The 17,521-nt window shown below is 35.4% G+C and overlaps 1 protein-coding gene across 3 annotated transcripts; it reads right to left on the bottom strand.

Moving 5' to 3' along the window:
- Nucleotides 1-16,917, bottom strand: Rab32 (RAS oncogene family member Rab32). Of its 3 annotated transcripts, XM_018545469.1 has the most exons (6): nucleotides 4,695-5,629; nucleotides 4,034-4,447; nucleotides 3,046-3,575; nucleotides 1,470-1,695; nucleotides 870-1,195; nucleotides 1-480 (listed from the first exon to the last, which is right to left on the bottom strand). In XM_018545469.1, the coding sequence occupies exons 1-6, from the start codon at nucleotides 5,020-5,022 to the stop codon at nucleotides 367-369; spliced, it is 1,938 nt and encodes a 645-aa protein (XP_018400971.1). In that variant the 5' UTR covers nucleotides 5,023-5,629; the 3' UTR covers nucleotides 1-366. The 3 variants fall into 3 exon arrangements, with proteins under 3 accessions (XP_018400971.1, XP_018400974.1, XP_018400973.1); XM_018545472.1 differs by lacking the exons at nucleotides 3,046-3,575; nucleotides 4,034-4,447; nucleotides 4,695-5,629 and adding an exon at nucleotides 16,817-16,917; XM_018545471.1 differs by lacking the exons at nucleotides 3,046-3,575; nucleotides 4,034-4,447; nucleotides 4,695-5,629 and adding an exon at nucleotides 8,229-8,477.
- Between the last annotated feature and the right edge of the window lie 604 nt (nucleotides 16,918-17,521).

Here is a 17,521-nt window from a genome sequence, read left to right as displayed (position 1 = left end):
TATTATATATCATTATATGCATTTTTCAAAACATTTCATATAAGAATAATAAAAAATTTCTTTAGCTAATATCTTTTGGCCAAGCTTATCTCGTTGACGAGGACCTGGGCCAATAATTATAGAAGAAGAAGCTAATATCTTTAAATATGATATTCTCATGTTGGATGTAAGAAATTATTTGGATTGATAAACACAAATAATTTTCATATATTATACAAGATGAAGAATAAGTAGATGTTTCTTGTTATAGAGAAGGGCAAGGTATAAAAAATGTATGATTTTCATGGCATCTATGAAGACACATTGAGGTTGACGAATGGAAAATCGTAACCGAGAATTCGAACTCGTGAACAATCTGCCTATTCGTCAGCAACTGCAGGATTTTTTGGAACTTGTTGGCGATTGATTCAACGTGAATCTCTCGTTGTCCATCTGTTCTTGGACGCCGTTGTCTCTTACAACCTGATCATTTTGAAGTATCTAAAACAAACATTTTATGTAGAACATTTATTAATAATAGCTATAATTACATCAATATAAGCTTCATAACGCTCAAAACATTAAGTAAAGCAATAATAGCGATATGCAGATGCCAGAAATGCTGATTGGTTTCACGCCGATTAATTAATTATGTATCACATAAGTCGATCATTTTTAGGGCGAAAGACGTCAGCGATTAATCCGTCGTACGTCACGCATAAGCAATAGGCATAATAAAGCGTAAACTATTGTATGATACATTCAATATTAATATCTGTCGTACTTTTGAGTTATTTACGTATCGTATACAGTATATTAAAAAAAAAAATGCTTTTATATATTTACTATAATTTAATATGAAAAAAAAATAATGTAAAAAAATCTCTTACTTTATTAACGAGGAATTTGGCTGCTTCTTCAATGTTAATGTTTTCCTTCGCCGAGGTTTCGAACCAACCAGAGAAGTTCTTTTCTTTACAGTATTCATCCATCTTAGTGGACGAATTAACCAGACCTTCTTTCTGCTGATCGCATTTATTCGCCAATAGAACGCAGGGTATCGACGATCCGTCAGGAAGTTGCACTTTTGAATCCAAGTCCTGTTTCCATTTCACCACTGCATCCAGCGTCGCGCTTCTTGTTACATCGAATACTATGAAAGCACCTACGGCTTCCTTGTAATAAACTCTGGTCATGTTTCCGAATCTTTCTTGACCTAAACAGATTATTAAAGATCAGTTATAGAATAAAGATGAATAAACATTTAAAATTATATATAAAATTATATTATTCGTGTGATAACTTGGCTATGAATTGAGTTATTAACTAAACAATTTTAAAAGTATTTAAGATATCTAAGACATTTGTCAAGTGACGTTAGTAAATAAGAAGTGAATAACACCAAGCGTGTCAGTTTATCTGTCGCATGAGTATTGTTCCATTATTAGCTTCAAAAGAGAGAAGTTGAAACGTTGTGTGTTAGTATTGACCTGCGATATCCCATAATTGTAGTCTGACGATGGTGTGCGGATCCCAGTTGAGCACTTTGAGCGCAAAGTCGACGCCAATCGTCGCACGATAATGTTGAGAGAAGAATTGATGTACGTATCGCTTAATGATAGACGTTTTCCCCGCCCCAAGCTCGCCGATTACTAATATTTTGTACAAATGCTCCCGTTTCTCGCTTACTCCGAGGTTCGATGCATTATTCGACGACTGAAATAATAATAAAGTATATAATTGATATTTAAATACAGAACACATTTTCTTTTGTTAAATAATATACATATATATATATATTTATGAAAATATTAAACAATTAGGAAAACATTGCTTTCATGTCCATAAGTAACGTATTAACCTAGTAAATAATAGCTAACGATTTTAAATATGTTTTTATTAACCTTAAAGAGAAAGAAAATACACATATAATCACAAATAATTCGATAATTATCATCACTTAAATAAAAATACGGAAGATATAAATTAAGTCAATTTTTTAGAAACGCAAACACTTGCAACGGACCCCGAGCCACTTCCATTCTTTCGGTTGCACCTGCCACTTGCTGAAATCGAATATTTCTAAATTTCGCCAAATTTTAAATTCCACGTCCATGTTCACGACTTTCTAAGTGCCGGTACGCTTCTAAGAGACCGAAGATAATTACGCCGCACGAATAATCTTGCTGTTGCAGCTCGCGTGAACGAAATGAACTGAGAGACTTGTATGTGGGAGAATTATCCCCGAGATACAGTTGTGGGGGACTGCACCAGAACTATAAATACAATAATAAGCCTTTCGCGTCTTAATGAATGCATGAAGCAATCTAAATAATCGTCATCAAACTTAAAGGGTCATCAGCAGTGTCAGTGGCAAGTCATTAAAAGAATTTCTACTTAGATTACAGTGATGAATTTTCGAAACGAGCGGATCGTTTCTATTCGATTGTCTTGATTTCAATTAACTTCGGTTATTTATGAGCATTTTTTTCTCCTTAGACACGATAGAACGCATGAAACCGCGTAACTCGAAACTCTGTAACAGACGAGGGCACAAGAGATCCAAAGAGGCAGAAATACAAGCGGATCGGTATCAAAAAGATACCGCAAACGCGTACCGCAGCGTGTGACTGGATTATAAGCAGTAGAAACCACTAATGCGTTCAATCTTCTTGCGTCTAATATTATATCGGAATATTAAATCGGTTCACGTCAAAAACTTTATATGAATGTATATATTCAGATATTGTGAATGATTCGAGATTTTCTTTAGGATTTTATAAAAGAGAAACTTATATATATATAAAAATAGATTATTAATTTTAAAAGTTGGTCCTTTCTCTTGTTTCTAGTTATAGTTTCACTGTTTGTGGCTGCAAATGCATTAGTGTGGAACAAATAAGACTACTTATCGTGTTTCCAACACGACCAAGCTATATTATATAATCACATGACATATATTTTGTCGTATTTCGCAATTTCATATTGCTGTTCAATGTCGCAAATTGTCGAACGTTCGTTCATAAGTAACGTTAATGGAAAACAACTCTACGCGATGGATCTCACCTCAAGGTCCACCGTTCCCAACATGGGTGCCATGGTAGCGTAAAGTCTACGATAATTGCTGCTCGTATCGCTGTAGTCCTCTGAAAAATCTTCTTCGTCGACAGTGTTACCGAAAGTAGAGAACGTGTCAAAGGTTTTCACACTGACATAGCGTACTTTTTTCTTTCTGTCTTCTTCCCGTTGTCGAAGAAACTCGTTGGTGCTCGATAGATCGCGGGCGTTAACGTCGATTACTGTCTCGTTCGAGGACGTTATGTCTTTGGATCTCGAATCAAAGAAGCGTCGCTGAAATATCGCTCGTTTCTCTTCCAACAATGATAGCTTACGGCGAACGTCGACGGGCGACGATGTCGAAGGTGCATATTCCGAGGGATCTGAATTGCATTTCTTCACATTGTCTCTCTTGGCCACTGGATTCTCCGCGAGCTTCGTTTTGTTAATTTCCGACCATTTCGATAACAAGTATGGGAGCGTCGAGGTACAATGCGAGGCGTTATCTTGATTATCCTGTTGCGAATATTGTGCAGTATCTAAAGAAATTTGAAGACGTGCGACTGTTAACGAGAATACGTTTACGCTCAATTTTTTTTAAATCTTAAATAGCCTTCAACGATTATATAGTTACTATATAGTGTTTTATTGTAATTAAAAAAAATTGTGCAGTTCTAATAAATGCGTTATTGCGAGGAAATCGAGCACAAGATAAGATAAGCGACGAAAGTGACGAAAAAAAAGGAAAATAAAATGTAGAGAGATGTAACTGCGATTTTCACATATAAATCTAGATATATGTATACACATTTTTTTTAATGCACACACATCTCTGGATTTTATATACTTTTCAAAAACCGCAAATGTAACTCCCTAAAGTTTATTCCTTAAAAATACGTCAAAGCGGCTTAACTGTCAAGAAGCGTATATCGTGAAATCTTCCGCCTCTCAGTTTCGTGCAGAAACATTCTGCATCTGCGGTCAATAGTATCCTCACCCTGTTGAATAGTTTCCGCAAAGCTTTTGATGGTCAGCGACGGCGATTTGCGTAGCACTTCACTGACAGTCTCCGTCGGTTTCTCGAGTACCTTTTCTGGTTTCTTAAGCTCCTCTTTTATCCCTTTCTCCCTTTCTATGGCGCCATTGTTTTCCTTTTTTGTGACGCTAATATATGTATGAACGGGTGATTCTTGCGAGGACTGGCTTTGCGAACGGCTACTGTTACCACCCTCTGGGGTATGTCGTGGCTCTTGCTGTTCCAAGGACATGCGAAATTTATTCAAGCTTAGCTTGCGTACTAGCGAGTGTGACTTCTTTTTCTTTTTCTTTAAAGTTGCGCTCGAAAGCACATCGGTCATCAATTTCGGCTCTTTTTCGTCTTCGAGCCGTTGCGATTGCTGTTGAGATGCCTCTGAAGTGGAAAAGAATCTCGAGTCAGGGAAATAGTGTTGCTAGAAAATTGTTATTTTTAGATATCAACAAAATAAATTATTTTAATTTTGTAATTAATAATGTTGAAGAAAAATCGAAAAATCAAAAATTAAAAAACTCGAAAAGTAGATTTAAAAAAATATTTGAATTATGCTAAATGACTTCGTCGATTGTTATTTATCTCACGGATGAGAAGCGCAAAGTTCATCAAACACGTCATGATTAACCTTTATCATGTTGTTCTGCTTCGAAAGAGGACACGTCGATTCCGCGTGTCTTCTTCTTGATTTTGAATAAGCTTCCCTCGCGGAAGCTGCTCTTGAACGCGTCGAATTTGCTTCTTTTGCGATCGTTCGCGTTGGCGCTGGAAGACAGAATCGTGACGCTACCACTGGTCAGAGTGTCGAGACTGGAACTGCTGTCACCCACAGTGATGTACTCGCCGGAGGTGCTAGCCACAATTGACTTCTGCTTCTTCTCCTCCTCCTCCGAGGAGTACGCGATCACCTTGTCTGGCGAGCTGCCACCCTCGTTCGTGCTCTCGTTGCGATCCATAATAATTTGCGAGAGAAAAGTAAAACGTGGAAAATCCGCGTCACGATATAAAAAGTGAAACAAATAAACGGACGGATGGATGAATAGAGGAAAGAGATGATGAGTATAGTTGAATTGCGATTTTTTATTTCGCTGCACGAACGTTTTTCGTCTCACTTTACTCGTAGATTATTTGGCTTCCCAGCCGTGCGCTGGGAAACCTTAAAATTTCACGCCGGGTTCGATCAGCTTTGAACGGATAATTCATTTAATCCTCTCTTCTCTTTTTTTTCTTGCACATACACAAGTTTCCTTTTCACAAACAGTAGAACGACCGAGGAGAAATCTGAAGGCCAAAAAATAACTTTGGCCAACAACGATCGGAGGGGTCTTATACTTCGCTTGATAACCATTAATTATCTAGCGAAGAAAGGTGCGATAGCTGCCATTCAGGTCTATAAAATTGAAAAAATGAACCGGATTTGCAGACTTGTTTATTCTTTTTGTACTTTTGTAAAATGGATAGGCATTTCTAGATTAATGAATAATTCGGAAAATTCAGAACCGCCGTGTAGCACAATTATTTTGCACATTCACTGAATAAACACTATTCCTCCAGAAATTTTCACAATGCACTACATTGGCACGCAGAAACTATCTCTTGAAGCAACAATTAACTTTAGAAAAGCACGATATTCATAGTTAATGATAATGCGAATAAAGAAAATAAAAAACTACAAAAATTATATGACTGCAGAAACTGCAGACTCAACGGCGTCTTAAACTGCACTAAATGTTGATATAAAAATATGAGAGGCTAATAAGGGTGGGGCATGCAAGTATCTCCCACTACAGTCGGCTACGTACCGGTCTCATATTCTTTTCTCAACGTATGAAGAATACACATGTACGTTTGTATGCATGTAAACCATATGCACCTTTATCTTATTTTTTCAAGTATCTATTAAAGCGTAATATACATATATCAATATAACATATCATTGTTTTCGAATTCATGTGAATCCTATCTATGAGTATGTGGCTTGCTAAACTTTTTGTAGACTATATTGCGCGCAATAGACGCTTTATATTACATTAAGTTCACTAGGATTCGACTGATAAACGCAAACAACGCAAATGCAAGCGAGTTATTTGAAATACATTGCGTAACGAAATAGTACTAATGAGTTTCATCATCTTTTACGAGCCCGTCAAAAATATTCAAATGTTTTATCGGTCGTTCAAGATCGTTTAAAACTTCCAGTCTCATACACACATAAACACACAGTGATGTATATCGGTATATTGAATAAAATCTAATTACTCGCGGTATTTCGACCCGGAAAGTTGAAGATACTTTCTTTCCGATTCTAATTTCTGATTTTAATGCGACGTGATGTGCGTCGCAATGATTTATAAACCGCATCCGATAGAATTCGCGTATCTCATAGACGCATTTGATTCTCTGATTAAGCCAGCCTTTATGCAGTTATTGTAACAATTAATTAGCGGCGATGGATCAATCACTGATAAAGAAATAATGCGAAGATTAGAATGAATCTTTTCAGCTTATAATCTTAATTGGCAGTGCGTGATTAGACGTGCATTGTCAATTCATTTGTTTTTATTTTGCATCGTACGCTATTCATCTCGATATTATTTAACCCCGTTAATCTTATAATAAAAAATGTCAATTATGATAATAAACGTACGAGCTTTATTCTTCATTTTTTATTTTAACAGATATTACACTACACAAGACATAAAACTGTATTCAGAATCTAAATCAGTTATTATTAACATAATAATAAAATTAATTTTAATATATTATTATTACTTAAATTTCAAATTTAATAGTTATATTTCGCTCATATCACAAATTTGTTGCAATAACTTATATTAACTCATTGTTATTAACGCATTGTTATTAAATAAATATTAATTAAGGAAATTATTAACAGTTAATTTGTACAATAATTTATACAATATATGAAATATTAATGTATTTACAGTATAAAAATGTTTAATAATTCCGATGAACATGGTTAAGCGATTTCTCAATCGTGACGTTGATTCCTAGATTAGCGTCGAGCATATAGTTATTCTACCGAGTCATTATTTTGCGCACATATAACGCACAATGAACGCGGGTCAGTTTCTTTCTATAGAAAGTACAAAGAAATACGTGTGGTCGTTGCGTGGCAAGACTCACGAACCGCCGGTATAGAATGACATGCAAGGGAGAAAAGTTGTAGGACATGTTGGTCAACAATCTCAAGTATTCATAACCTTATATTCACGACAGACTTATAACGTGTGATTGTAAAGAGACGGACTCTCTTACTAAAAAAAAAAAATAAACCAATGAAGAGATACTTGGAAAAAGAAAATCATGTCAATTCTTCCCTAAGGTTGTAGTTATGTCTATACATGCACTTGATGTGATGCTTAATCAGCATTTGAGTTCAATGCCGGCCTTCACGTGGCTTACGAAACAAAGTGATATTATAATTAAAAGATTTAAGTTATGAAGCTATGACCGCCTTCTTGACCCATCATTAAATAATTTTTATTTTAGAAACAACCGTAAGTTGTCATAAAATCGAATAAGCAAAGTTTCTCCATCTTCCTAAAATGTCCCTTTACTTTTTGACTTTCCTTTATATACATATCGCAAATCTTTTCCAATATCAAAATCATAAAATAAAACAGAGACATAGATAGGTAAAAACTGAAGGATATAAAGCAACGATACTTTATAAGAAATAAAATTCTTTCTGTAGCACGAACACGATTCGTGCGAAAAATGCTAGCAGGAAGAAGCCTTCTCCACTTCCCATCAACGTAACGTATTACGTCAGGGGTAAAATCGACGTTCCGGTAGTTTGTGACGAATTATACATCTAATCTAATTGTAACGTCCTATACACAGTCAAAGACAGATCTCATTGCGATAATAGCGTTCCAGCCAAGTAAGTCGGAGAAAGTATCTCTCAATAACTATACTAACTTACAGAGTGAAAAAGAAAGATGTATCTGACACAACGGGGGCAACGTTTTCGTGAGAAATCGCGTTACGATGCGTTCGTCGAGGTGCCCATCGCGTAGTCGACGGTGAAAGGGGTTTTTAATAAACGAGCGATTTAACTGGTTCACGCGGATCTTCAGGCGCGACAAAAATTCACATGCACGACTCGCACGTGGCACACGAGAGAAATCAGACCCACCTTTCTCGCGGCTCTAGCTGCCGCCTTCTGTTTGCAATTCTCGCTGAAATTCATGTTGAGATCGAGGTACAGATGATTATTGTTTATCAGAAGCGCGGGCGGCTCCATCGGCGGTGGATTCGCTTCCTTTTTATGCCTCAAACGCCTCTCGGTTCTCTCTTGTCTCGTGCGCAGCACAAGCACCACGTTTCGGTCCAGCATGTTTAATTCAACTCAAGAATCTCAACCGGAGAGAGACTCTCCGACAGATTTATTTATCCTCCCGTAACACGCACGACGTCCGATGGAATTTTTCGTAACACTGCACCGCGAATCTAGCCACTGCTTAGCCAACTACGACACAATAATATTTCGGAAACCATTTCGCAAAAGAAATGACGGCAAAAGAGAAGTGCTAAGCACGAGAGAGAGAGAGAGAGAGAGAGAGAGAGAGAGAGAGAGAAACAAAACGTCTTTCGCTATCGCGGCGATATATTTACAGAAGAAAATATGTGTCGTGTCCCAATTTGTAATCGTGAAGATAATTATACGATCTCTAATTCTCGCGCTTTATCCGTTTTTCTTTTTCGCTGATTTAGGAACAAAGAGATGTCGGAAATTTCTCGCGATTTCGCGATGATGCAACGATTAAATAGGAATTTGTGAATCGTGGCCGTAAGGGAACGATCGTAACGGACAATGTGCGCCAGATGAGAGCAAAGTCCCAGCATTTATTGGTTCGGATTAGCCCGAACGTTATCGTCTACCATGTGTTATCAGAGCGAGCGAGGCGCCTACAAAAAAGTGCTAGGCGCCTCGCAAGCGTGATCGTTTTTCGATTAGCGTATACAAAGTGAAATGAAGGGAGGAAAAGACGTCATTAAGATGACGATGAAGAAAGAGGACTGCGACATAGCTGGACCATAGTTCACAGAGTTCGTTCACCTCCGAAAATCTGTGTAAATCTAAACGATGTCGATCCGTCTATAGAAAAGGCGCGGCGGGGGTTGCACTTTATATCTGCCTGCATCGAAGTCTATACCGAATATGAGAACAATTCTGAAATGATTGTTCCGCCACCGATGTGATCGATACCAAAAGGCCCGCGCTATTTTTCTCGTTTTATTTATTCCCGTTTAACAAAGAATTTATGGTCCACCACTGCGCCGTAAGCGACGAACAACACTGCGTTGTTTACGCGTTATTGATCCGACTGCACCACGTGCCAATCTCGTTTAGACGAATAAGAAATCTGTGGAAGTTAATGAATGGGCGGAAAAATTAATAATAATAATCACGGTCGCGTTATCACTGCCGTCAGTTAGTTTACTGGAGATTACACCAAGTTTCGTCATTCTACCATAAGAGAAACATCGAAATTACGTCAGTCGGGATTATTTTTGTGTTATTCTAAGAGCAGAAGAAAAGCACGAGGAGACGAAATAACAGTACGAACTCGTGGTTGTATGTTGTTTCACCCGATTACAATCGACCAAGGGAAACAAGCCTGGGATACGCCCGTGTTCCGCGGTTTTATCGCCCGTATTCTTTCTCGCCATGAAGCCTCATAATCGAGTTACACCGATCCCGTGACACGATTACGTATTCACCCCGATCGGTATACGTCCTTCGGCAGTTTTTTCTGACATATCGAAGGGAGAAATATGATACATCGCGAATGTGGTATTGCTGCAATTCACCACGTTACGTATCGCAACAATCTAATTAAATGTACACGTTACAAGAAAACGTAGATTAGTTTACAATTCGCAAACTCAACGATTATTCTTAATTATGCACGACGTGGAGATGAACCAATTCGATATCGATTGCCATAAATAAACGTGGAAACGTTGCGAAAACGCGGAGGAAAAGAATGGAAATGGTGTCAAGCGATATCTATTCCGGAATAGATGGGAAATCGTACGTTACACCAGCCGGAATTAGAAACACAACAATCCCCATCCATTTAGACAAGTACAAATGAATGCAATATGATAACTGATTATGAGAATGAGATAAACATTATACAATGCTTCGCGCGCTTCCTTGACTGACGTTAAGAAGCAGATTGCAATTGTTTTGAATGAGAGAGCTACTTGCGTAGTTTTAACGATATGAGTGAATATCGTACAGTAAATATCCATTTCACGTCGAATATAACGATTAAGACACAAATCATTTAATTTATGTCTATTAATTCAGTTTAAAAGAGAGAATTTAAAAATTAAAAGATTAATTGTTTGATGCTCGATCAATGTTTGTCTGAGAAGAAACAGAAATGTACATGAGCTTCAAAAAAATCAAGTAATTAAGTTTACAAGTACGATTAGATTGTTCATTTTTTTCACTATTATAGCATTATAAATTTTTATCACTAGTAAACAAATATAAACATAACAGCTGACAAAAAGATAAACGTGATTACCCGTAATGTAAAACGTTACAATATGCTGTGTTATTGTGTGTGTGTGTGTGACAATAAATAATTAATAAAATTATTTATATTTATTATGTAGCAAAAATTGCAATTTTTTCATTTCTTTTCACAACACAAAATTGATAAACAACCATATAATCACACACAATTTTAAATAAAAATATAAAAGTAAATAGTATATGGATAATATATATTATAATTATTATAATTTTAATTGATCAATAATTTATTTTGTTTACGAAATCACAGTGCTAACTCAATAAATAATATTAAATACATTACATAATATTCTTATTATGTAATAAATAATGTCTATCATTAGTCTGAGCTATGTACACTGTAAAAAATAAAATGTTAATTTTTACTCAAAAACGTTGAGTGGATTTTCTGAAACACGCAAAAATGTTGACATTAACACAAAAATAATAATTTTGACATTTTTGCATGTCTTAGAAAATCCATTCAACGTCTTTGAGTTAAAATTAACATTTAATTTTTTACAGTGTAGATATTTAATTTAATATTAATGAGAATCCTTTTTATCTCGATATGTTAATTTCGACAATCAGCATAGCATAACCTTTCACCGCTGCGAAACTCGTCTTGTAGCAACATGATATAGATAAAAATCGTCGCCGCGCACTTTGCCTGACTACTAATACGATAAAAATTCGTTTTGAAAAAAGAAGCCGATAATACCAGACAAAAATGTATGATCCGAAACGTGAAAGACTGATGAAACTAGAAAATACAAAAGAAAAGCGGCCTCTTCCAAAAGAACGTAATGAAAAAGTCATTATTTTTTTGTTGTAATCAAAAGTAATCGGGTATGTTAAGTTAGCACCCCAACTATAGTACTCAGGAGTTCTGATTAGAGTTCCCACTTCCTTTTGACGAGACGAAGAGTTCCCTATAGTTAATAAGAAGAGTTCCGCTCAATAAACATTTTTTTTACATTTTTTAAAAATGGGGTGCTAACTTTTTATCGAATTTCGAGGTGGAATAGTTCTGAGCGGCTTAATAGCTTCCATTTGCGATTGCCTAGAGTTCCTGATATGTAAAAAAAATTTTCGAATATTAAAAAAAAAATTAAAAATTTTTGAAAAATTAATTTTTAGATACAATAGTTCTGATGATAATTTCTGCTTCTTTTTGACGATACGAAGAGTTCTCTATGATTTTTAATGACATATGCGCTTAATAATCATTTTTTAATAATTTTTTAAAAATGGGGTGCTAACTTTTTAACGAAATTCAAGGTCGCATAGTTCTGATCAGCTTAACAGAACTATTTTGTGAATACCTAGAGTTCTTGATACATAAAAAACATTTTTGAAATATAATAAAGTTTAAAAAAATTGGTGGAAATCTTTGAAAATTTTTTTGAGAGTACCGAGTAGTTCTGAGTAGCGTTTCTTATAGTACTCGACGAGTTCTATCGAAAACTGTAAGGTGAAAAAGCGATTGGACCAACTGTTTGCAAGATACAGCAACATTTGTCGGAAGATCAACAATTTTAGAGTGAGTATATCTCGGAAACCGTTGGTCCAATCGCTTTGAGCCCTGATACTTTTCGACAGAACTCGCCGAGAACTGTCCAGAACTCCGATCAGAACTACTCGGTACTCCCAAAAAATTTTGACTTCAAATTTTTTTCTAAGTCCCACGTCGGAAAATTTTTTGAGAGTACTGAGTAGTTCTGAGTAGCGTTTCTTATAGTTCTCGACGAGTTCTATCGAAAACTGTCAGGTGAAAAAGCGATTGGACCAACGGTTTGTAAGATACAGCGACATTTGTTAAATTTGTAAGATTATACAATTTTTAAATAAGTATATCTCGGAAACCATTGGTCCAATCGCTTTAAGCCCTGATACTTTTCGACAGAACTCACCGAGAACTGTCCAGAACTCCGAACAGAACTACTCGGTACTCCCGAAAAATTTGCCGACATGGGACTTAGAAAAAAATTTGAAGTCAAAATTTTTTGGGAGTACCGAGTAGTTCTGTTCGGAGTTCTGGACAGTTCTCGACGAGTTCTGTCGAAAAGTATCAGGGCTCAAAGCGATTGGACCAACGGTTTCTGAGATATACTCACTTTAAAAATTGTTGATCTTCTGACAAATGTCGCTGTATCTTGCAAACCGTTGGTCCAATCGCTTTTTCACCTTACAGTTTTCGATAGAACTCGTCGAGAACTATAAGAAACGCTACTCAGAACTACTCGGTACTCTCAAAAAAATTTTCAAAGATTTCCACTATTTTTTTTAAACTTTATTATATTTCAAAAATGTTTTTTATGTATCAAGAACTCTAGGTATTCACAAAATAGTTCTGTTAAGCTGATCAGAACTATGCGACCTTGAATTTCGTTAAAAAGTTAGCACCCCATTTTTAAAAAATTATTAAAAAATGATTATTAAGCGCATATGTCATTAAAAATCATAGAGAACTCTTCGTATCGTCAAAAAGAAGCAGAAATTATCATCAGAACTATTGTATCTAAAAATTAATTTTTCAAAAATTTTTAATTTTTTTTTTAATATTCGAAAATTTTTTTTACATATCAGGAACTTTAGGCAATCGCAAATGGAAGCTATTAAGCCGCTCAGAACTATTCCACCTCGAAATTCGATAAAAAGTTAGCACCCCATTTTTAAAAAATGTAAAAAAAATGTTTATTGAGCGGAACTCTTGTTATTAACTATAGGGAACTCTTCGTCTCGTCAAAAGGAAGTGGGAACTCTAATCAGAACTCCTGAGTACTATAGTTGGGGTGCTAACTTAACATACCCAAAATAATCGGTTGTTTATAAGCAAATATATCTAGAGGATAAAAAATTCTTACTTTTAACTCATGATGACGAAGTATTCAATTAAATGTTACGCTGTCATAGGAGAGAATTACATAAATCGCCAAATGCGCTTACCCATCACATTATCAGCGAATTACAATAAGCGTTTTATTCAAACGGCATATTTGCTATCGTGATGCACGGCAAATCGAGCTTACTGAAAGAATAGGACAAAATAATTGCTAATTAAGACTCTAACTCACACTGTTTTAAAATGCATCCTGTTTAAAAATGAAGATTAAGGCTGTGCTCCAAAATTTATTGTCAGTACTGGTAATCTATAGTGCTCGTGACGTAAACTATAGATTTTCGGTACTGGCAGTAAATTTTAGAACAACCTGAGCTATATCATCATAAATGGCGCATCTACCAAATGTAGCGATCAAAAAAGAAACATTTACCGATTAAATAAAATAAAATTTCGTACTTTATAGAGCTAATCTGCATCTAACAAATTATTTGAAGATTAAAAGTGATTAATATGTCCGATGAAATAAACATATATATCTATCGATTAAAAATAAATAGGAATAAAATATAAAGTATCAGTCATATTGAGATATCGATTTTATCGGAAAGGAAAAGTTCTTAATCCAAGATACCAAGATTACGCATAAATCCATGAGTATATACGTGAGACGCACTGATACGCCACGAGAACGCAGTAGCGAAATCGAGATAGATGTTAAAAAGATGATAACGCGCGCGATAAGCGACAATAATATCGACGAAATGTTTGTTAAGCTTCTCAATAGGCTTAATTCTTAAGTGATTCATTCAGAAGCTGCGTCGGTTGTGTAGCTTTTAATTCAAAAGCGAAATACAACGCGGTAAATAAAATTTTAACATAAAATTGACGGCATTTGAAAATTTACATATTTCAGCATCTAGCATGTCATACTGCGTGTGAAAAATATCTCGATGTTATTTTTGTCATCGAAAAATCGAAAAGGTGCAGATCGATGCTGGAGACGTTCGCCAAAGATGCCCCAGTTGCATGTAGCGAGTTTCGCAGTTCACATATAGAAAGTATCTTACATTTTACATGCGGAGTTTTACGACCAACTCCTGCATTTCGCAGACACGTGGTCACCGTTGTCGATACGTGAAACGGCTCCTCTCCGACTACATCGTGACTTTTCGTAACAAAATAACTACAACAATAAAGAGTGAATATGTATTATAAATTAAATGCAAAGCATAGTAACAAGTTTTTATGTCATCCATAAAATAATTTAAAATTTAGCTAAAAGATAAGCGTTATTTTCTTTCATAATGCATACTAAAAAAAATGTAAATTTTAACAAATACTTGTTTGAATAAAATTAACTTTAGGTACTCACTAAATCTAAACATATATTATATTTATGTTTAGTACAAAAACCATTAATTTTATTTATCTTTTTTATTAAGTAAATATTATTTATTGTAAAGTAAATGTTAAGTTACTATTATATAATATTATCATAAAAAATATGCATTAAAATTTAGTAATTCTTCTTCCAATGTATGCTTAATAAAAGATTGGTAATTCATACATCATTATAGAAATAACTTTGTCTGAAAAGTAATATGTTATTGAAATAGGAGCGATAAAGAGACTTAAATATTTCAACGATGATCGATGGACCGCATCTCTGAAGAACAGTATGATGCAGTCTATCACGCGATATATTTTTAGAAATAATTCGATCAGACCTCTCTCCTCAGCATCCATAAAATAATCACAAATCGAATCTAATATAAGTTATGTCGTAAGATATACAAAACTCTCAATCATTCACAAGGTTAAGCTCAATTCGGAAGTCGTGTAGAAAAATGCGCGTAAGAAGACAGAATGATAGAAAAGAGATGTTAATCGAATTTCTTGCGATTATTTAACTATAATACTATAGTATGAAAAGTTTGGTTGCAACGAAAAAGGATACTTATTTTAACGTTCGTAAAAAAAAACGTTAAATTAGATTATAATTAATAAGTTAATGCGAGATCATTTTTATATACTATATTATTAAATAGCTTATTTAATAAAATACACATATAATTAATCTAATATTGTATTTATTATCTGTATTAACTATACATGTGTGTATAATTATAATGTATGTATATAATTAATCATAAAATCATTTTCGCAAACATTAAGCGGTGAACAGCGAGCGCAATTAACACGCATCAACTCTGAAGCGAAATCGATAGATTCACGTTTTATTTTTTATATGCAACGATTATTACCGAATCCTGATATTATAACCTCGGCACTTTGGTAGTCAATCTGTCGATAGATTAGATAAATCGAAGTCTTACCGAGATTATCGGAACGACATGTTGACCATGATTAAAGTTATCTTAACAAAATTTTCCCACGAGTGAGGATTTTCGTATCGTCTGAAACTATTTTAAAGTATGATAATTAAAACACGTGTCGATTGTAGGTAAACGAGGCAATGGAATTTTTGTATCGCTTTCATTTCGCGGAAAGGAGTGAATGATTGTGTATACTGATTAATCCAGAGCTTACGAGCATTTGAAGGAAAATTACCCGGACTGGATAAAGAATACATTTAATTTAATTGTCTTGTGATATATCTATGTACTTTTATCGAAGGTACTGACGCATTACGTGGTCACGTAAATCGTATGATCAAGATAACTTTCATCGCAAAGAACTTTATCATTTAATTGTTGATACAATTGAAAAATTACTGAATGCAGATGCATCCGAATAAATATAAAAAATTGTATTTTACAATAATAAAAATGCGATATACTGATGGGATTATTATTACTGTATATTTCTACTTATGTAAGAAAAAAACAAGCAGAGAACTTTTCTCATGCGAACCGTATTTTACCCATTCGCTCGTTTTCAAACTAATAATAATTTTACTGCGAAAAACACATAAAATTTTACCGCATCGAACATTCACCTCATATAATTTCTCCATATGACGTGCGGTTTCTATCTAATTGAACGAAAACAGACGGGAAAAACAAAAAAAGGAAAAGACATGGATTATTTAAAGTGTACAGCCCCGTGAGAATTCGTACACGTAGCGGTCTCGATCGACCTCTCGATGCAGATGAATATTTACGAATCACCGGATCACCGGGGGGAGTTTCGATGAAACCCCGTTTTGGGGACACGGAAGAGTCCTCCGTGACCTAGACGAACGGCGCCACATCTCGAGACGTGCGATCCGATCGTTCAAAATCAGCGCGCCTAGCAGACGGCGGACGGCGCCGGTACGCGCGACATTTCGTACGCGCGAAAAAAACTAAGGGAAGAAAACAATCAAGTCGACGTCGACACTCACCATTTGAGGGATGAGACGGCTCTGTTGAGATCTCCGATACTCTTGCAGCTGAACGGTCTCGTATCGTCGCTTCTTCTTCAGATGCGAGCGGGAACGTCTCACGGCTGTTATCACCACAGCTGGGCCCATCCGGCCATCTTGTCATATATCACAACGTGTACTACCGTCGCGCTGGCGTATCACACCGTCGAGTCCCCCATCACCCTCTTTTTCGTCGCGACACGGCGACGGCGACGATTGCGTAACGTTCGCATTTTCCTTGTCGCTCGCGACGGTTGCCGCGCTTTCTCTTTTTCTCTCACTCCTTCTGACTTTTATCCGACGAGTCACCTCGTTTAAATGGGATTAAAGTTCATGTTGTGATCGCGGATGACGCTACTGCACGGAAGAAAGAAAACTAATCTTTAAAGATAGGAAAAATGAATTCTGAAATCCAGTTGGCAGAATTCATGAATAAGCACTTATGAATGATTTAACAATGAGTAATCGCTTGACTAGCCGAAAGACCGGATTCGATTTTTAATTTAATTACTTTGTAAAAATATATTCATAGATTATAAGATTAAAATGTTTTTGGTTCAATACAAATCAATTGCATTTCATAAAAAATCAAGTATTTGTATTCTGTTTTATAGTAAATAGGTATTCTATTAAATTTTATAATACATATTTATAGATTAATTTATTTAATTAGTATAAAACAGA

The sequence above is a fragment of the Cyphomyrmex costatus genome, unplaced genomic scaffold (genome assembly GCF_001594065.2).
Source record: "Cyphomyrmex costatus isolate MS0001 unplaced genomic scaffold, Ccosl1.0 scaffold5, whole genome shotgun sequence".
NCBI classification, from domain to species: Eukaryota; Metazoa; Arthropoda; class Insecta; order Hymenoptera; family Formicidae; genus Cyphomyrmex; species Cyphomyrmex costatus.
Note: the sequence above shows the minus strand (reverse complement) of the source record. Positions and strands in the feature narration are given on the sequence as shown.

Bases quoted from the DNA above. Each gene is read 5' to 3' on its own strand.
- Rab32 (XM_018545469.1), bottom strand. From the start codon at position 5,022: ATGGATCGCAACGAGAGCACGAACGAGGGTGGCAGCTCGCCAGACAAG. The intron at 4,448-4,694 runs GTTAATCATGAC...TTTCCACTTCAG, and splicing joins AGCAGAACAACATGATAAAG to AGGCATCTCAACAGCAATCG. The intron at 1,196-1,469 runs GTCAATACTAAC...TAATCTGTTTAG, and splicing joins ACAATTATGGGATATCGCAG to GTCAAGAAAGATTCGGAAAC.